This window comes from Trachypithecus francoisi, unplaced genomic scaffold (assembly GCF_009764315.1).
Source record: "Trachypithecus francoisi isolate TF-2019V2 unplaced genomic scaffold, Tfra_2.0 Lachesis_group0, whole genome shotgun sequence".
Lineage (NCBI taxonomy): Eukaryota > Metazoa > Chordata > Mammalia > Primates > Cercopithecidae > Trachypithecus > Trachypithecus francoisi.
Window position 1 is genome coordinate 136,015,825 of NW_022681453.1, and position 16,211 is coordinate 136,032,035.

At 53.2% G+C, this 16,211-nt stretch overlaps 1 protein-coding gene across 5 annotated transcripts in view; it reads right to left on the minus strand.

The window, feature by feature from the left end:
* Window positions 1-16,211, minus strand: part of SCN5A (sodium voltage-gated channel alpha subunit 5) — a 109,351-nt gene that overhangs the window by 58,926 nt on the left and 34,214 nt on the right. For 3 of the 5 annotated variants that reach the window (XM_033212071.1, XM_033212068.1, XM_033212073.1), the window contains exons 6-12: window positions 14,148-14,239; window positions 10,152-10,382; window positions 8,562-8,625; window positions 7,106-7,247; window positions 6,383-6,580; window positions 4,928-5,107; window positions 3,911-4,282 (exon numbers count right to left, since the gene is read on the minus strand). In XM_033212071.1, the coding sequence (XP_033067962.1) occupies window positions 3,911-4,282; window positions 4,928-5,107; window positions 6,383-6,580; window positions 7,106-7,247; window positions 8,562-8,625; window positions 10,152-10,382; window positions 14,148-14,239 (1,279 nt within the window). Of the gene's footprint in view, window positions 1-3,910; window positions 4,283-4,927; window positions 5,108-6,382; window positions 6,581-7,105; window positions 7,248-8,561; window positions 8,626-10,151; window positions 10,383-14,147; window positions 14,240-14,379; window positions 14,472-16,211 lie in introns of all 5 variants that reach the window. The other 2 variants (XM_033212069.1, XM_033212072.1) reach the window with 1 other exon arrangement.

The following is a 16,211-nucleotide window of genomic DNA, read 5'->3' on the forward strand; positions in this document are numbered from 1 at the left end:
TGCTCCCATGGGGGCATCTCCAAGGCAAACAGTTTGATGAAAAAACAAGAAAAAAATCTGGAAAATGCATACCAAATGATTAAAGTGGACATATCTGGGGAATGGGATTGTGGGGGAAGGGAAAGAGAAGGAGAAGTTCCCTTTTCACTTCTGCACTGTGTACTTCTGCACTGTGGGGTTTGTTTTCACCACGCATGCACCATTTTTATCAGTATAAAACCCAGGCCTGGAAACAGCCCTGGTGAAGGGAGGTGGCAGGCAGGCATTCTCTAGGCTTACCTGGAGCCTCCCACAGAACCAAGGAGGGCCAATAAAGCCTTCACTTCAGCAGGGCCCTGCATGACCACAGCCCAGGCGCTGAGCTTTTCAGCATGCAATAGCAAAACTCTGTAATCTAATGGGCCTAGACTACCCAGGGTAGAAGAAGCAGGGCATAGGGTGGGTACCAAATAGATCTGGGCTCAAGTTAAGGACATCCTGGCCATTGGTAGGACTGCTCTGAAATGTTGCCTAGGGAGGTAGTGAACTCCCAGTCAAGTATCCAAGTGGAGGCACCTGAGAGGGCTGAGGTGGCTGGTGCAATGGTACTACCCTAGGTCCAACGCAACCATGAATTTGGCCAGCTTAACTCACAAGCAAGTTTTAAATTTTCCCAACTTCTCCCCTCCTTCTTTGCCATCTATCATAGTTTGGTTATCACTTGTTACATATGCACTCTCTTTCCCCTCCCACCGAGGGTGAATTAAACTTCCCTGCCCTGGGCATGAATGGCTTTCTTTGGACAACAGAATGTTAGTGGACACGCTGTGAACAGAAACCTCAACTGGGCTAGTGCTGTTTATCTTGCTCTTGTGCTCCAGGAATTCTCCATGAAAAGAGCTTCCCCGGGTAACTGTCACCCTTTCAGCCTGGGCCTCAGAACAAAGACGTGGAGCAGCCCTGAGCCTAACCCACAGCATGAAGCCCAGCCCAGCCAGCGTGCAGTCTGGAGTAGGGCTTCCCAGCTAAGCCTAACCTACATGGGCCACGTTGTAGTCAACCTGCAGATAAGTGAGCATGAGAATAAAGGCTTGTTGCTAGGTATTGACTTCTGGGGTAGTTTGCTACACGGCATTATTATGACAGTAGCTGACTAATACACCATCCTAGTCCAGGTGGTCATCATCCCTTTCCCAAAACCACTACAACAGCCTCCTAACTGGCTTCTTTTCTTCTTCTCGTCCCTCTATTCTCTGCATAGTAGAAAGGGATTCCTTTAAAAAGTGAATCAGATAATGTCACTCCTCTGTTCAACAACTCCTCCCATCCTACTCCTCCCCATCTTACTCACACAGTATATCCAAACTTTTCTATGGTCTAGAAGGTCCTGCACAGTCCAAATCCTAACTCATGAAAATCATTTTAATGTTTCACCACACCTGGCCCTGTTAGTCACTCTCATCCCTTGGATGTGTCCTCCTCAAGGGCTTTGCACTTGCTATTCCCTCTACCTGAATGCTATTCCTCTGCATCTTTAGGGCTGGCTCCCTAAAATCATTTGCCTGTCAGTTTTAATGTTACCTCCTTGGGAAGGCCTTTCCCAAGTATTCTAGTAGCCCTCATCCTCATCCCTCCCCTTAGCAACTTGCTATCACATGACTTACTGCTACCTGAAAATATTGATTAGTTTACTGTCTTCGTAACTATGGTATAAACTCCAAGAGGATGGTGATCTTGCCTTCTTTGTTTGCTGATATAACCCTGGAGTCTCAACACTGCCTGGCACTTCACATGGCAGGCTGGCACTAGATAAATATTAGATGGATGGATAAATTCTTGGGAATCAATCAGAAGGCCTGGGTTAGAGTTCCAGCTCTGTTTCTAACTTGCTAGGTGGCCGCAGGAAATGAGGATGAAGATTTAACACGCAGGGGGAGAAAAGGAATGGATATTCAGTGTGCTTCTCCCATTTACATCTAGACTTTTGGAACCAGGCAGTCTCATACAAGCAGAGGGCAAAGTAAGTCTTCAGTCCCTACCTCCCAATCTGGATAAACTGAACGTGAGCTGTCTGCTGGGCTGGCCCTTCCTCCCCATCCTTGTTGATTAGGCATCCACAGTGTGTCCAACACTGTGCTCTGTTTTCAGACTAGAACTGGGCAGAAATGTGTCACTGGGGACCCAGTGGAAGCACAGAAGGCATTCCCAGGGCCTGCAGCCTGCTAATCTCTTTGACTCTTCAAATGTCTCTATCTTGGTTCGCTAATTCCTTTAACTTTGCAAATGACCCTGTCTTGGCCTGCTAATCCCTTTAAGGTTACAAATGGGTCCCACAGAAGTGAGAATGGGTGAAGTCAGAATTCCTGGTAATGAAGTGCTTGAACTTGGATTCCTCCCGACATGTGCAGTACAATGAGATGATTTTCTCCTTAACGAGATTAGGAAATTCTATTAGCGCTCCCAGCTGCTGACCCGATTCCATGAGGCTGAAGCTCCAGGGCTGCACCTGCCTGGTTTAGTGTTCCTGGAAGCTAGACACCCCACCCTGCAGATGGGCCAGGGCCTCCCCAGCTTTACCTAAAGCTGTGGTCTGCCCCCAGGGGTGCCCAGTTTCCTCCCTTCACACTGTGCTCCAGAGGAGTGTGGGACCCTGGGCGTTCTGCAGTGTGCCCCAGGAACCTCACTCCTTCCTGCTCACTAATACCGACAACAGATAATACTGATGACTCCAACACCAGGCAAGTCCGGGTCTCAACACTGGACCTAGTTGCACTCTTTCAGTCCTTACCACAACCTGCTGGCGTATAATTTTCACTTTACAGATGAGGAAATTGAGGCACAAAGAGATTAATTAACCTGTACCATGTTCCACAGATGGAGCAAGAGTCTGAGTGACATGAAATAAGCCATGCAGCTGGGAGCCCTGCATCTTCAGGCCACCCTCCACCTTCCTGGTCAAGCCTTCCATCCGTTCTACCTTCCTCTCCAAGTGCACCCTGCAGGCCTTGGGGGCTGAGCCAGATGTTCAGCTTTTTCCTGGGTGGGCTGCTCTGGTCAGTGTGTTGGGGGCCCGGGGTCCGCAAGGACACCTGATGGCTGATTGGGCAGCCATGAGTCTGTCATAGGATTGACTAAGTGACCAAAGTTCTGATTGGCCTTTCACAATCTGGCCAGTCCCTTCCTATCACCTTTGGAACAGTCACCGCAACTTCTCTCGCTGTCGCTCCCTCTGTTCCAGCCATACTGACCTCAAGGCATCTCCTCCAACAGGCCAGGCAGATTCTGCCTCAGGGCCTCCTCGCTTGCTGTTCCTTGTGCTCGGAACAGGCTTCCCCAGATGATGGTCATGGCAGCGTTACTAGCTGTGACATATTTAACTATTATCCTTCTTTATCACCATCACACACAATATAGACATTTTTTCTTTTTTGATTTTTTTTTTTTTTTGAGATGGAGTCTCACTTTGTTGCCCAGGCTGAAGTGCAATGGCGTGATCTCAGCTCACTGCAACCTCCGCCTCCTGAGTTCAAGTGATTCTCCTGTCTCAGCCTCCCAAGTAGCTGGGATTATAGGCATGCACCTCCACGCCCAGCTAATTTTTGTATTTTTAGTAGAGATGGGGTTTTACCATGTTGGCCAGGCTGGTCTTGAACTCCCGACCTCACGTGATCGCCCCACCTCGGCCCCCCAAAGTGCTGGGATTACAGGCGTGCCCCATCGCACCCGGCTTTCCTTTGATTTTTGTCTGTCTGTCCCCATTAGCATGGATGCTCTATGAGGGCAGAGATTTTTTTTTGTAAGTTTATGCACCTAGAGCCCAGCACATAATAGGTGCTCAACAAATATTTGGTGAGTATTTTTGGACTTGGCACTGGTGATAGGTTTGAGAGACCAGAACTGCCCTGGTGCCTGCATCTCGGGGCTGGCTCACCGTGTCTGGTGGGTGCTCTAGCATCACAGGGCGGAGGAGGTGGCTTCCTGGGGATGTGGCCTCTGGGTCACCTGCCCCCAGTAAGGAGACCACTCCATTGCAGTCCACAGTGCTGTTCTTTTTGCCATTGAGGGCGTGGCCAGGAGTCGAGGTTCCAGGACTGGGCTGTCCCTGGGCACTGGTCCGGCGCAGGGGCCAGGGCACCAGCAGTGATGTGTGGTGGCTCTCGCTCTCCCCTGCTGTGCTGTTTTCATCATCTGCAAAATCTGTTTCGGAACCCAGGTCTCGCCGGCGAAAGGTGAAAATGCTCCCGCGGCTGGAACGTGGCTTCACAGAAGTCCTGCTGAGGCCATGGGTGAGGCTGAGATGATTCTAAGGGCATGAGGAGAGGGGACACAACCATGACATGTGCTCTTCATGTGCTCCCAGCCTGTCTTTTGTGCCATTGGCCTCAGCCAAACTTCTCGGAGCATTGAGGGCTTTTTTTGCCACACAGGAACTGGGTGGGTTGGGTCAGGGGTACTTGGAAGAGGGGATGTGGGGTTAGAGATAATCCTGTATCTTCTGGGATCTCTACTCCCCTCAAATCTATGTCTCTGGAGCTGGGAGCCTGAAACTTAACTGGGCTTGGAGTTCGAGCTCAGGATGGGTAAGGGAGAAGGAGGCAGGAAGGCTCCTGGTGTTGCAGACAGGCCCGGTCTGAGCAGGACCTGGGGCACTCGGAATGGCCCCTCACTCTTATGGGCATGTCCTTGAACTCCCACCAACCCATACCATGGGGCCTCATCCCCCGGCCCCAGCTCCAGTGCTGGGATACTGGCCTCAGGTTGGGGATATCACAACACCCAAAACTACCCTGTCCCTCTGCCCAGAGCTCCCCTACTCTAAGGAAGGCCATGGGAAACAGGAAGGGCAGAGAGGAGCAACCATGGGGGCTGTGACTATACAGGGGCCTAGCATGATGGGCTTTTCCTGCCAGACCCACCCTGGAAAAGCTAGAACCACAGCTGGGATTACCATTGCTCTGGGACCATCTTCTGAGTCAGACTTGGGGAGCCTGTCCTCCCCACACTCCTCAGTTCCTGAAGACATCCGTTTTCTCCTCTTGCTTCTTCTCTCATGGCTGTTTACTGGGGCCAAAGGGGACATCTCCAAGGAGCTACGGGACACGGTATCCACACCCCTGATGGTGAGGGCCTGGAAAAGAGTGAAGGAAGGGATGTTTCCATCATTGAGACTTCATGCAGCCTCAGGCTCAGGCAGGCCAGGCAACTCTCAGTGACTTGGATTTCTCTATCAGTAAGTGGACTTGCACACCTACTCCAAAATGAGGACATCATGGAGATAAACTCAGACAGACCCAGAATATTTTGGGAAAGATCAAGATCCAGGAAGGAAAATAGGAGTGGCTAAAGTGGGCAGTCTTGGAAGAGGGGAGTGTGTGGAACAGGTGGGAGGTGGGTGTGGATGAGCAGAGAAGTGGCAGAACCAGAGGGCAGAGGCTCTCCTAGAAGGTTTAGCTGGCCAAAAGTGTACTGGAAGATGTGGCATGGGGCAGTGAGAAGAACAAGTGGGGTGCCCACAGCCTGGCTTCTAATAGCTCACTCTATAGCCAGCCTCCAGGCTCCACCATGTGGGGGACTGGTGATGGCTAGGGCAGCATTGTCCGTGCTTATTTTCTGAGACAGCTCTGTTCTCTGACATTGGACCTTCTTCACTACCCCACCAGAAGGCATCCCTTGACCAGAATAAACTATGTGCATGGACACACGGATCTCTTATCCAGCATGCACTGTGCTCACAGAGACCATCTTCACCCAGGAGCTACCACCTAGCAGGCACCATTTTTACCCAGCTGGCACCACTTTCATCTGGAAGACAGGATGACCATAGGAACAAGTTTACTCAGCACGAGCCACACACATAGGACCCACCTTACCCAGCAGATGTCACTTTTTTTTTTTTTTGAGACAGAGTCTCGCTCTGTCGCCCAAACTAGAGTACAGTGGCCGGATCTCAGCTCACTGCAAGCTCCGCCTTTCCGGTTCACGCCATTCTCCTGCCTCAGCTTCCCGAGTAGCTGGGACTACAGGAGCCCGCCACCTCACCCGGCTAGTTTTTTGTATTTTTTAGTAGAGACGGGGTTTCACTGGGTTAGCCAGGATGGTCTCGATCTCCTGACCTTGTGATCCGCTCGTCTCAGCCTCCCAAAGTGCTGGGATTACAGGCTTGAGCCACTGCACCCGGCCCAGATGTCACTTTTACCTAGTAGGCTCCTCACTAACAGGCACGTCTTAACCCAGCAGGTTCCAAATTTTTACTCAGCAGATACCACATTCACAGAAAATACCTTTACCCAGCAGGGACTGCACCATACCCACAGGAACCAGCTTTACCCAGCATGTACCCCACCTATAAGCACCCACAGTCAGGTGAGGGCTTAGAGGCTTCTTGGTGGCACTGCTCACCCACCTCGTGTTCTTTCTTGAGCATTTCCATGGCCTCCTGAAAGCGCTTTTCCTTCTCCTCGGTCTCAGCGATGGTGGCTTGGTTTTGCTCCTCATAGGCCATGGCGACCACGGCCAGGATCAGGTTCACCAGGTAGAAGGACCCCAGGAAGATGACAAGCATGAAGAAGATCATGTAGATCTTCCCTGCAGACCTGAGGGTCTGGGGGAGCAAGGGGGGCAGAGGTCACCCTCACTGGGGCCCCTACTGGGTTATGGCATTTCCAAGTCACCTGGTCTAGTTGTACCAGGGGTTCAAATAGCCATAGCCTAGAGAGGAGGGTAGAGATGTCCCACCTATAGAGAGGGACATGTACTGACCTGCAGAGAATGACCTGCACACAGTGGGGCTGTGTCCCACCCAAGGAGGGAGGCAGAATGTCAGAATGTCTCTCCCAACTCAGGGCATGCTGTGCCCACAGAGGGAGAATATTCCGTCCTACAGGGAGAAGGAGTGTCCCCCTCACAGAGCAGACAGCATCCTATATGAAGGGACTGGTGCTTCATCACCAGCAAAAAGAAAGTTTCTTTGCTTGCGGGTCCCTTCTCCCTCAGAAGCAAAGGTCCTTGTCCCCATCCCCTCCAAAGCTCTCACCAGTGGGGAGGCTGCTGGCGCCGCTTCTGGCTAGTCACTTGTGTAGCCTGGACCCTGAACCCACAGTTGCTGTCCCTCTGTGGGCACACACACCTGCTGATAGAGGCGCTCCCAGCAGTCCTGCGTCATCAGGCGGAAGAGTGCAAGAAAGGCCCAGGCAAAGGAATCGAAGCTGGTGTAGCCGTGGTCAGGGTTCTCGCCTGCCTTTAGGCACCGGTAGCCCTCGGGACATGTCCTGCAGCCACACACAGAGACTTTGTTCCATGCTGTCAGGGGTCTGCTGACCTTGACACCCTTGCTGGGCTGGACTTGTCGCCCTGGGCAACCCAGTGTATACCCCACTGCTCTGTGAAGCTGAGCTTCACAAACCTAGTGCCACGCGGCTGGATCCTGCCTCCGTGACTTTGTTCGTGCGTGCCTCCCACTGGGACACTATCTTCCTCTTTACTCTACCTATCTGTACTCTGCTAGGCCTAAATCAAGCTCCCTTCTGCCCATATGACACGCCATCACCAGCTACTATTAAGTTGCCTCTCCTCACAGAGAGGAAGCACACAAGCCTGGCTCATGTCTCTTCCTCTGCCCATCTACCCCATGAGGAGTTGAGTACAGCACGGGCATGGGGCAGAGCAGGGTTGGGGAGAGCAGTGAGCCTCAGCTGAGCTGAACAGGATGAGCCCAGGGCAAAGGCAGGGCCATGGGGTTGAGAAATGATTCTGGAAGGGATGGGTTGGGGCTTGGCCATGTCAGGAGCCCATTTGCACAACTGTGCACACAGTCACTGGTTCAGTGAGGCAGATCCACAGTTCACAGAGCTGGAGGTGATAGCCTCTCTCCCAAAGAGGAAATGCTGGTCTGGAGTCATGTGTGCATGTATGTGTGTGTGATACACACACACACGGACTTAGCAAGTGGATGGATGCATCCAAGGGACCTCTGTGTCTTGTTAATGTCCCAAGACCCTCCAGACAATCTCTTTGGTGACAGGAAGGAGGCAACAAACTTGGCACTTCTCCTTTGAGGTGACCCTCTGTGACCCACTTCTCCAACACTCCATGGCACTGTCACACTGATCCAGACCCTGGTGTGCACAGGGCCCTGGAAGCTGCACGTGGCTACTGGGGCATCCCAAGGAAAATCCAGGCTGCTGGGGAAACCACATTCACTCCAAGGGACAGCTCAGCGTGAGGGAGGGAAGACTGGAGCTGGACGGAGCAGTTCTGGGGAGCTTCTGGAAGGGAATGGAGTTGGGGGTGGGCTGGTTAGGGGGCTGTAGAAGGCATCCCGAGCTATCCCTCAGTCCCAGCCCCCCTTCAGGGCTCCGTTAGCTCTCCCTGCAGCTCTGTCCCTGACCTTTCTCCAGCAGCTGTCTCCCCTGTGCTGGGGACAAGGTGGGAAGCTGGGGAAGGGTCCTGGCAGGGAAGGGAGACGAAAGAAGGCCTCACTGTCCCTGGGGTCAGGGCATAAATAGAAAATAGAATCAGTTGAGAAAACACCAGGAGACTCCCCTGGCAGGACAAGGAGACCCGGGGTGGTGGGTGCCACATACCCAGCGTCAGAGCTGTTCCCACACAGTAACACATCAGAGGTGCCGTTCTTGAGCAGGTAATTTTCTGTAAGAGAAACATCATGCTGGTGAGGGGCACTCTGGCCCAAAAGTTTCTGCCTTGCATACAGGGTTTTGGAGAGGTGGAGACCTCACTAGTGGTCTTCATTCTTCTCTGCTCCTTCCCTGCCCCTACCCTCTGCCTGGCCAGGCTTCAGGCAACTCTGGCTGTGCCTCTGGCCTTCCTCCTGCTCCTCTGCAGACATCCTGCTGCCAGTGTCCCCATGCTCTCAGAAGACATGGGAAGCCCTAGGCAGGGCCTCAGCTGTCCCCACAGGAAGCTTCTGCACCCCACCCGAAACCACTCAGGGGGCCCACCAAGGTCAGGAGGCAAGGGTCTGGGCAGAGTTCCACCTTGGCTGCCGAGTCACTGTGAGGCCTTGGCCGGCTACTGCCCAATTCTGTACTCACTTCCATCACATAAAATGGTACAAGTGATGCCTGCCATAGTCACCATGCTAATGCTGTGGTCTGTCCGGATGGAGCTGCACCAGACAGGACTGCCCGTCTTGTCCTCTCCTCTGTGTGGCAGTCATCAGTCCCCAACACTCACCATTACCTAGCCTTGTCTTAGGCGACAGTTGTCAAAGCATGGTCCTGCAACCATCATCATCAGTGTCAACTGGAAACTGCTCAGAAATGCAACTTCCCGACTGCCACCCAGACCTACTGACTCAGAAACTCTAGGGGTGGTGGGGCCCAGAAATCTGTTTTCCAGAGCCTTCTAGGTGACTTGGGTGCACATGGAAGTTTTAGAACCACTGTTACGAGGCCACTGCTGAACTACGCATTAAGTGTCTATGTTTCGTTTTCCAAAGTGGACTGCTGGTGTACGTAAGCGGCCCTAACCTCAGAATGGCCCTCAGAGTCATTCTGGCCCAGGGTCCTGTGGCCTGGAATCTGGCCTTGCAGCAGCATGTACCTCTGAAACAGACCAATGGCTCTAGTCAAGAGTGGTGCTGGCCATCAGCCTGGAGAATGGAAGTGTGAGCCATAGGGCAGCGAAACAACAGAGGGGCTCACACCACTTGGCACAATCACTGGGCTTGTTCCAACTCCCTTGCAGGGTTCTAGGGTACACGTACATGGAATTAGCATCCTGGCAAGGAACACTGATGTCAGCCGGGAAATCTCCATGCCAGCTAGGTGGGGCTTCACTCTGAAGCCTCATCAACTACTCAGGCTCCGTGTCCAGCCCTTTCCTAAGCTGACAGTCTGTGGGCAGGCTGGTCACCTTGCCATTGCAACACTCTAGGGTCAGTCCCATCTCCAAATGCTGCAGCTGCTCTTCCCCCAACTGGCCCTCCATCTAACTCCGTACTTCCCACTCCTCAAGCATCACCTCCCCATCTAGCCTGGGAAGTCACAAGGCAGGCCCTAAGTCTGCTCCCCATCTGTCCTCTGTCTGGGTCTCTGGGGGATCAGACAGGGCTTGAACAACCCTGGAGGCCTGCCCGCTGGTGACGCATGTGTGGGAGGGGACCCCGCCCTGCTGGTCTCGCAAAGCCTTCCCCAGCTGCAGAGAGTTCGCACCTGGATCACTGAGGTAAAGGTCCAGGGATTCCCACACCAAGCCATCGGCCTCCACGGAGCCGTTGGTGCCGTTGAGCGCTGTGAAGTTGCGCACGCACTTGTGCCTTAGGTTGCCCATGAAGAGCTGCAGGCCGATGAGGGCAAAGACACTGAGGCAGAAGACCGTGAGGACCATCACATCAGCCAGCTTCTTCACAGACTGAATCAGGGCCCCCACGATGGTCTTCAGCCCTGGGGAAGGCAAGAACAAGCACGGGGTCACCCAGGGGCACCGAGCTCTGTGCTCCACTGGTCGGGGGCTGGGCCTGAGTTGAGCTGGGTTGGGACCTGAGTAGGCAACCAGAAGTGGGGACAGAATAAGGGAGGCTTCTCCTGGGCTTTGCGACCCAAGCCCCACTTTCCTCAGCAGCTGAGATTCTGTCTTGATTTCCCTGGGCAGGAGTCTAGGCTGGCTTTGTAGTTTCAGAGGGAACCTGCTCCTCTTTGCTGCCCACCAGCCAAATATATGGCATGGGCGTGGAAAGTGCTGTTTTCTTGAGAAAACACATACTCAGAGCATCACCCCCTTTGGCTAGTCTGAAGGTGTGCCAGACCTACCCCTTTTAATGTAGTCCATGGAAAAGGAGATGGAGGCAATGGAGGGCCCTCAGCCTTGATCCTGAGATGGGGAGAAATAGAGCCATTCCTGCTGGGGGTCCCCCTGCTCCACAGCTGGGGTTGGTTCTATTTGATGCACAGGGAGTGTGGATTGTTTGGAGGAAACTAGGGGCCCATCGGGTAGGGGTTAGGGGCTGTGGTCGGGTGTGTGCTGTGGGCTCTGGGTGAGGGTCTGGCAGGGTCATGGTAGGTGATGTCTGAGGGGCCTGCGCTGGCTCAGGCCCACCTTTAGGGAAGGTTCAGAAACAGGGCTGACCTGCATTGCATCTTCCCACTTACCCTGTCCCTCTAGGACCTCCCCATGCCCCCATCCATCCCATTCTCCATAGCTGAGAGGCTGTGATCTGTTAGTTGCACAGCCTAGCTCCCTGCAGAAGCCAGCACCACATAGCAGAATGACAGAAAAGCATGTGTAGACACCAGTCTGGCCCTTAGCGACTGTCCTAGGACAAATGCAAGCAGAGCATGGGGAATGGGGGGATCCTCTGCCAGCAGCAGGGCCCTGCCCCTCATGCCCCTGTCCCAAGCGGCCGGATCTCAGATTAAGCTCCATCCATCCACTGTCCCGCTGGTTAATGTGTTAGGAGCATCTGTGGCTTCTGTGCCTGCTGCTGCTGGGCCTGTGACCCACAGGCAAGGAGGCCATGGTGGGCAAACACAAGATGGGGAGAGGATGACCTCCCCATGGTGCCACTGACACTGCTGCCTGCCCAGGGCTCAGAGGCACTCAGCCTTTCTTGTGGAAATCGTCCTGGCAGATGTTGGCAACTGCCTGGGCAGTGGGTGGACTTCGCAGGTCTGGGCCCAGAGTAGTGGTGGTGGTGGGATCCACAAGCTCTTCATGGTCCAGTGCTCCTCACCTGTAACGGAGCTTCCTGTACCCTTTGGTGGGTTTACTGGGCTGGAGACCTGCATGTCTCGAGGGGAACGAAGTGAAGACTGATGGACAGCAGCTCGAATACCCAAACTGGTCTCTGCCTCAATTGTTAGGCTAAAGTCTCTTTGGCCTGAAGTATCCCATTCAAGGCCAGCAAAGTACACCCTGACCTGGTCTGTGGAGATAGTGGCCAAGGATAACTCACCCCTTTGAACATTTCTCATACTGACGATAGATTTCACTTCTGGCAAGAATGGTTGCAACGGAATTGCAGGATTCTTTCTGAAAAGACCCAGGAAGGGATGGGCCCCAGTAGATCAACTGGGAAATCCTCCTGCCACTGAATTAACGGGCTGGGTGGAAGAGCCCTTGGAAAGCACCAATTCTGATTTCACTCTCATTTTATGGAAAAGCGACTTGAGTCTAGAGAGGACTAGGGCTATTTCAGACTCAGATCAGAGGACACCTCCTCCCGAGAGCCTTCCATAATGCCGACCACGGCATTTTCTATTGGCCACTTTCAGAGCCTGCTGGCTCACTAGATTGCTGGCAGCTTTGAAGAGGTCCCATGGAGCTAGGCTGAGATTGGTGGGCTTCCTCCTTTTCCCCAGGACCTAGAAATATTTCCCTTTGTAAATGTTGCTTATAAAACACACCAGGAATATGCCTTAAGTCCTGTGGTCAGTGTGTTTGTCTACTTTGGTGGGGTGTGTGCTTGTGAGGCTGTTCCCTGGCCCTAGAGGAGAGACCATATGGTTTCTGAGTCTATGTGTGCCAAGGCCCATGATGTCTGTCTCAATGCAGGTGGCTCCGTGGGACTGAGCGGAAGCAGACTGTCCCCTAGCTACTGGCCCTTGGCAGGGGTCTGGGTCACTTGTGGGAGCCCTGGGGGAGATGCGGCCCTTATGAACAGTGGGTTTAGAGGCTAGAAAGCTCAGTGTGAACATAGCATAACTGGGGGCTCCTCTGGCAAGATAACTAGCCCTACCAGGGGGAGTCCAGATTCCTTACTGGAGCTTAGAGCAGAGCTTCTGACTCCTTGGGGGCAACATAGCTCAAAGCAGGCAATAGGCCTGGGAGCCACCAGGTTCCACATCAGGAGTGGATGTAGCCATCTGGTTTAACCAATCCTCCTGTCAGCTCTCACACCTCCCCAGAATGATGGCATGCAACCTATTTCCAGCTGCCTTCTTTTTCTTTTTTTGAGACAGAGTCTCACTTGGTTGCCCAGGCTGGAGTGCAGTGGTGTGATCTCGGCTCACTGCAACCTCCACCTTCTGGGCTGAAGCGATTCTCCTGCCTCAGCCTCCTGAGTAGCTGGGATTACATGCATGCGCTACCATGCCCAACTACTTTTTCTATTTTTAGTAGAGATGGGGTTTCACCATGTTGGCCAGGCTGGTCTTGAACTCCTGACCTCAAGTGATCCACCCGCCTCGGCCTCCCAAAGTGCTGGGATTATAGGCGTGAGCCACTGTGCCCGGCCAAGCTGCCTTTTTAAAAGAAGTGCCTTCCCCAATTCTAAGTGTGGTTGCTTTCAGAAAAGACTTCTGGAACGAACCACTGGGCACTGCCCCTCCAGAGCAAATTCCTCCAAACAGGAGGAGCTTTGAGCCTGGGGAGAGGGAATACAAACTTAGGATAGGAATGTCTCCTGGGTGGAACTCAGCTTCAGCACCGGCACATCACACAGCCAGGCTCAGAAATCACAAGTCTTTTCAGAGTTTTCCTGAATGGACAGGTGGAATGATTTCTAGAGAGGTCATCTGGGCCTAGGAGATTTCCCAGATGCAATTGCCAACATCTGTCAAGGAGAATTTCTTCCTGAGGCTACCATGCATGGTTTGCCAAACCTCTACCGCACCATGCAGCGAGGGCTGTTAGACACCAAGGCCCGATGATGCCTGTCCACAGATTACACTTGGTTTCGCAAAATGGGGCTGGGGCTCTGGCCCTACTTATATCACCAGATGGGGCACAAGGCGGGCCGTGGCACTCAGTCATGGAAGACCGTGCTGGAGTTTTCCTCTTTCATTCCAGGTGTGTATGGGGGGGGGGTCCCACAAATACATTTCTTTTGGTTTCTTCATCAGAAGCTGACATTTCAGGCTGAAGCAATTCATGTAAAACTTTTAGCTATTCAAATAGCTGAGTGTGGTTTGGAAAAGTAGTCCACTATCTTGGAAAAAAATTGGGTTCAATGTGGGCCCACTGTGGGGTGCTCTGTGCCCCCTGGCGTCTGTGAGAGTGGGCTTTGCTGCGGTGGGCAGCCTGAAGCCCATTCTGAGGCTCCAGGGGGACAGGCATGTCCACTGTCACTAGCCCCTGGCACCTGAGCCCTAGGAAAGGTATTCTGGTGACAGGCACATTTGTAGGGCCTTCTGGAGGGTTGCCTTGGCTCCCAGGTGGCTGGAAAGGCCCAGGCATATCCCTCCAGCCTTGGCGTTTAACCTGATTTTCACCTGAAATGACTGATATAGTTTTCAGGGCCCGGAGGACTCGGAAGGTGCGTAAGGCTGAGACATTGCCCAGGTCCACAAATTCAGTTGTGTATCTGTAACAAGGGAAATTCACACACGAGACAATGACAACACGCCAATAGGAGACACACAGTCAGAGGACGAAAGGGGGTGGGGAAGACAGAGAGAGAGTCACTTGTAGCTGAGATCTGAGAGGCAAACCTGGGCATCTTACCTGGGATAACTGAAATAGTTTTTAGAGCTCTCAGGACTCTGAAAGTTCGAAGAGCCGACAAATTGCCTAGTTTTATATTTTCTGATACATACCTGCAGAATCAAACCACAGTTATTGGGAATTACAAAGCAGAACCTCCGCCTGCCCTCCCCGACCAGCCCTCTCCCTTGACCCCCTCCCATGGGGGTCCGGGGGAGTGCTGTGGATAGCCCAGGACCTCCCTCAGGTTTTCTTCTGGATTTCAACCCTCCTAACACAGGACTTCAGCTTCAGTGCCGTAAGGATGTCCACACGGCAAGCTTCGCGGTGACTCTCTTGGTGATGGTGCCATGGATAACCGGTGCTAGGAGGCAACCACTTTGCCACTGTCTCCACACCACTGGGATCCATGACATGAAGCCACATGTGGGGTCTGGGGCTGGGGACACATCAGAGTGAAGAGAGAAGCCTGTTTTCCAAGAGGCTCAGGTCAGGTGATACAGGAAGCAAGTGCGTTTCTGGTCCTAGTTTTGGTCCACATCTTCTGTGGAACCTCCATCTGTTGATCAGCTTGTGCCTGGCTCAGAAGTCCTTGAAGTCACGAGGCGGAGGTGGCCTGAATACTCATTGGAAAAAACAGAGTTCCCAAGACAGAGGCGCTGGAAGATGGGAAGAGAGGTTGCCTGAATTCTTCAACTACTCACAGGTAAGGAGCAACCCAAGAAAAGGGCAGGATGAGGGGCCCCAAGGCAGTGGAGTGCCTCCCCAACAAGTCTACCGGTCCCACCCCCAGACCCTTGGTATCTTCCAGGAATGGCTCTAGGTCTCCACCAGAGGACTGGCCTCCAGAAGCAAGATGCCCTTCCTGGGGTCTGTCCTACTTGGGTCCGAGCGAGGCTCAACAGGGTGAGCGGCTGTGGGTCCCCTCCTGGAACTTGGACAGTTGCTGATCTGTGGCCCCCACAGGGACAGGAGTAAGAAGGTGGTCGCTGGCGGGCAGGGACCTGCCCAAGCAGAGCATGAGAACATGCAGTAGATGGGCCACATGACCACGAGGACCATGGACAGTGTGTGACCAAGGCCATCGGGACAATGGCAAGTGACTTGTGACATTTAATCAAAGGCTTTGCATCCAGGGTGTGTGACATTTAACCGAAGGTGTCTGGTGTTTAACAAAGGACACTGGACTCGGGATGTCTGATGTTTAACCAAGTGCGTCTGACGCACGTGTCTGAGTGATGTCAGGCATAGGACGTCAGCCCTGTGGCTCTGGGTGAGTGCAAGGGTGGGCTGGCACTGTTGCCAGACTCACTCTGCTGGGCGGTCTGGACCTCCAGGCCCTTGCAGTCTGCTCCCAGCTTCCCAATTCCCCTTCAGGCTTTGAATATCTACAGGAAAGAACTTGGCCAGCTGAGTCAAGGGGCTTAATGCCCTGGGGTCCATAGGTCCAGCTCTAATTGACACTGGGTTGACACCAGATTTCTCTACATCCACTGGAGGAGCCCCTCCATCTTCACATGGCCCTATGCACCACGCTGATCTTTCCTTACTCACAAAGCCCTACCCAGATGATGTCAGCAGACACATCGCCAAAGCTTGCTTTCCTCTGGCGACACCAGACCCTTTCTGTGGTGTAGTTTCCATTCCATCTCCTGTACTCACTTCAGCATGTACATCTTTCTCCAGTGTGGCAGTCAGATGCAGTCCCATCGTCTGCTGGGGAGCAGAAGTCACCGTGCTTGTTTTGGCCCACATACACCTGCTCATTTGATCCAAGGTCCCTCTCAACTTCTGAGAGCTATTCCATTCTCCATGATGGCTCAGATCCTAAGGCCTCTGTCCCACATTCTTCT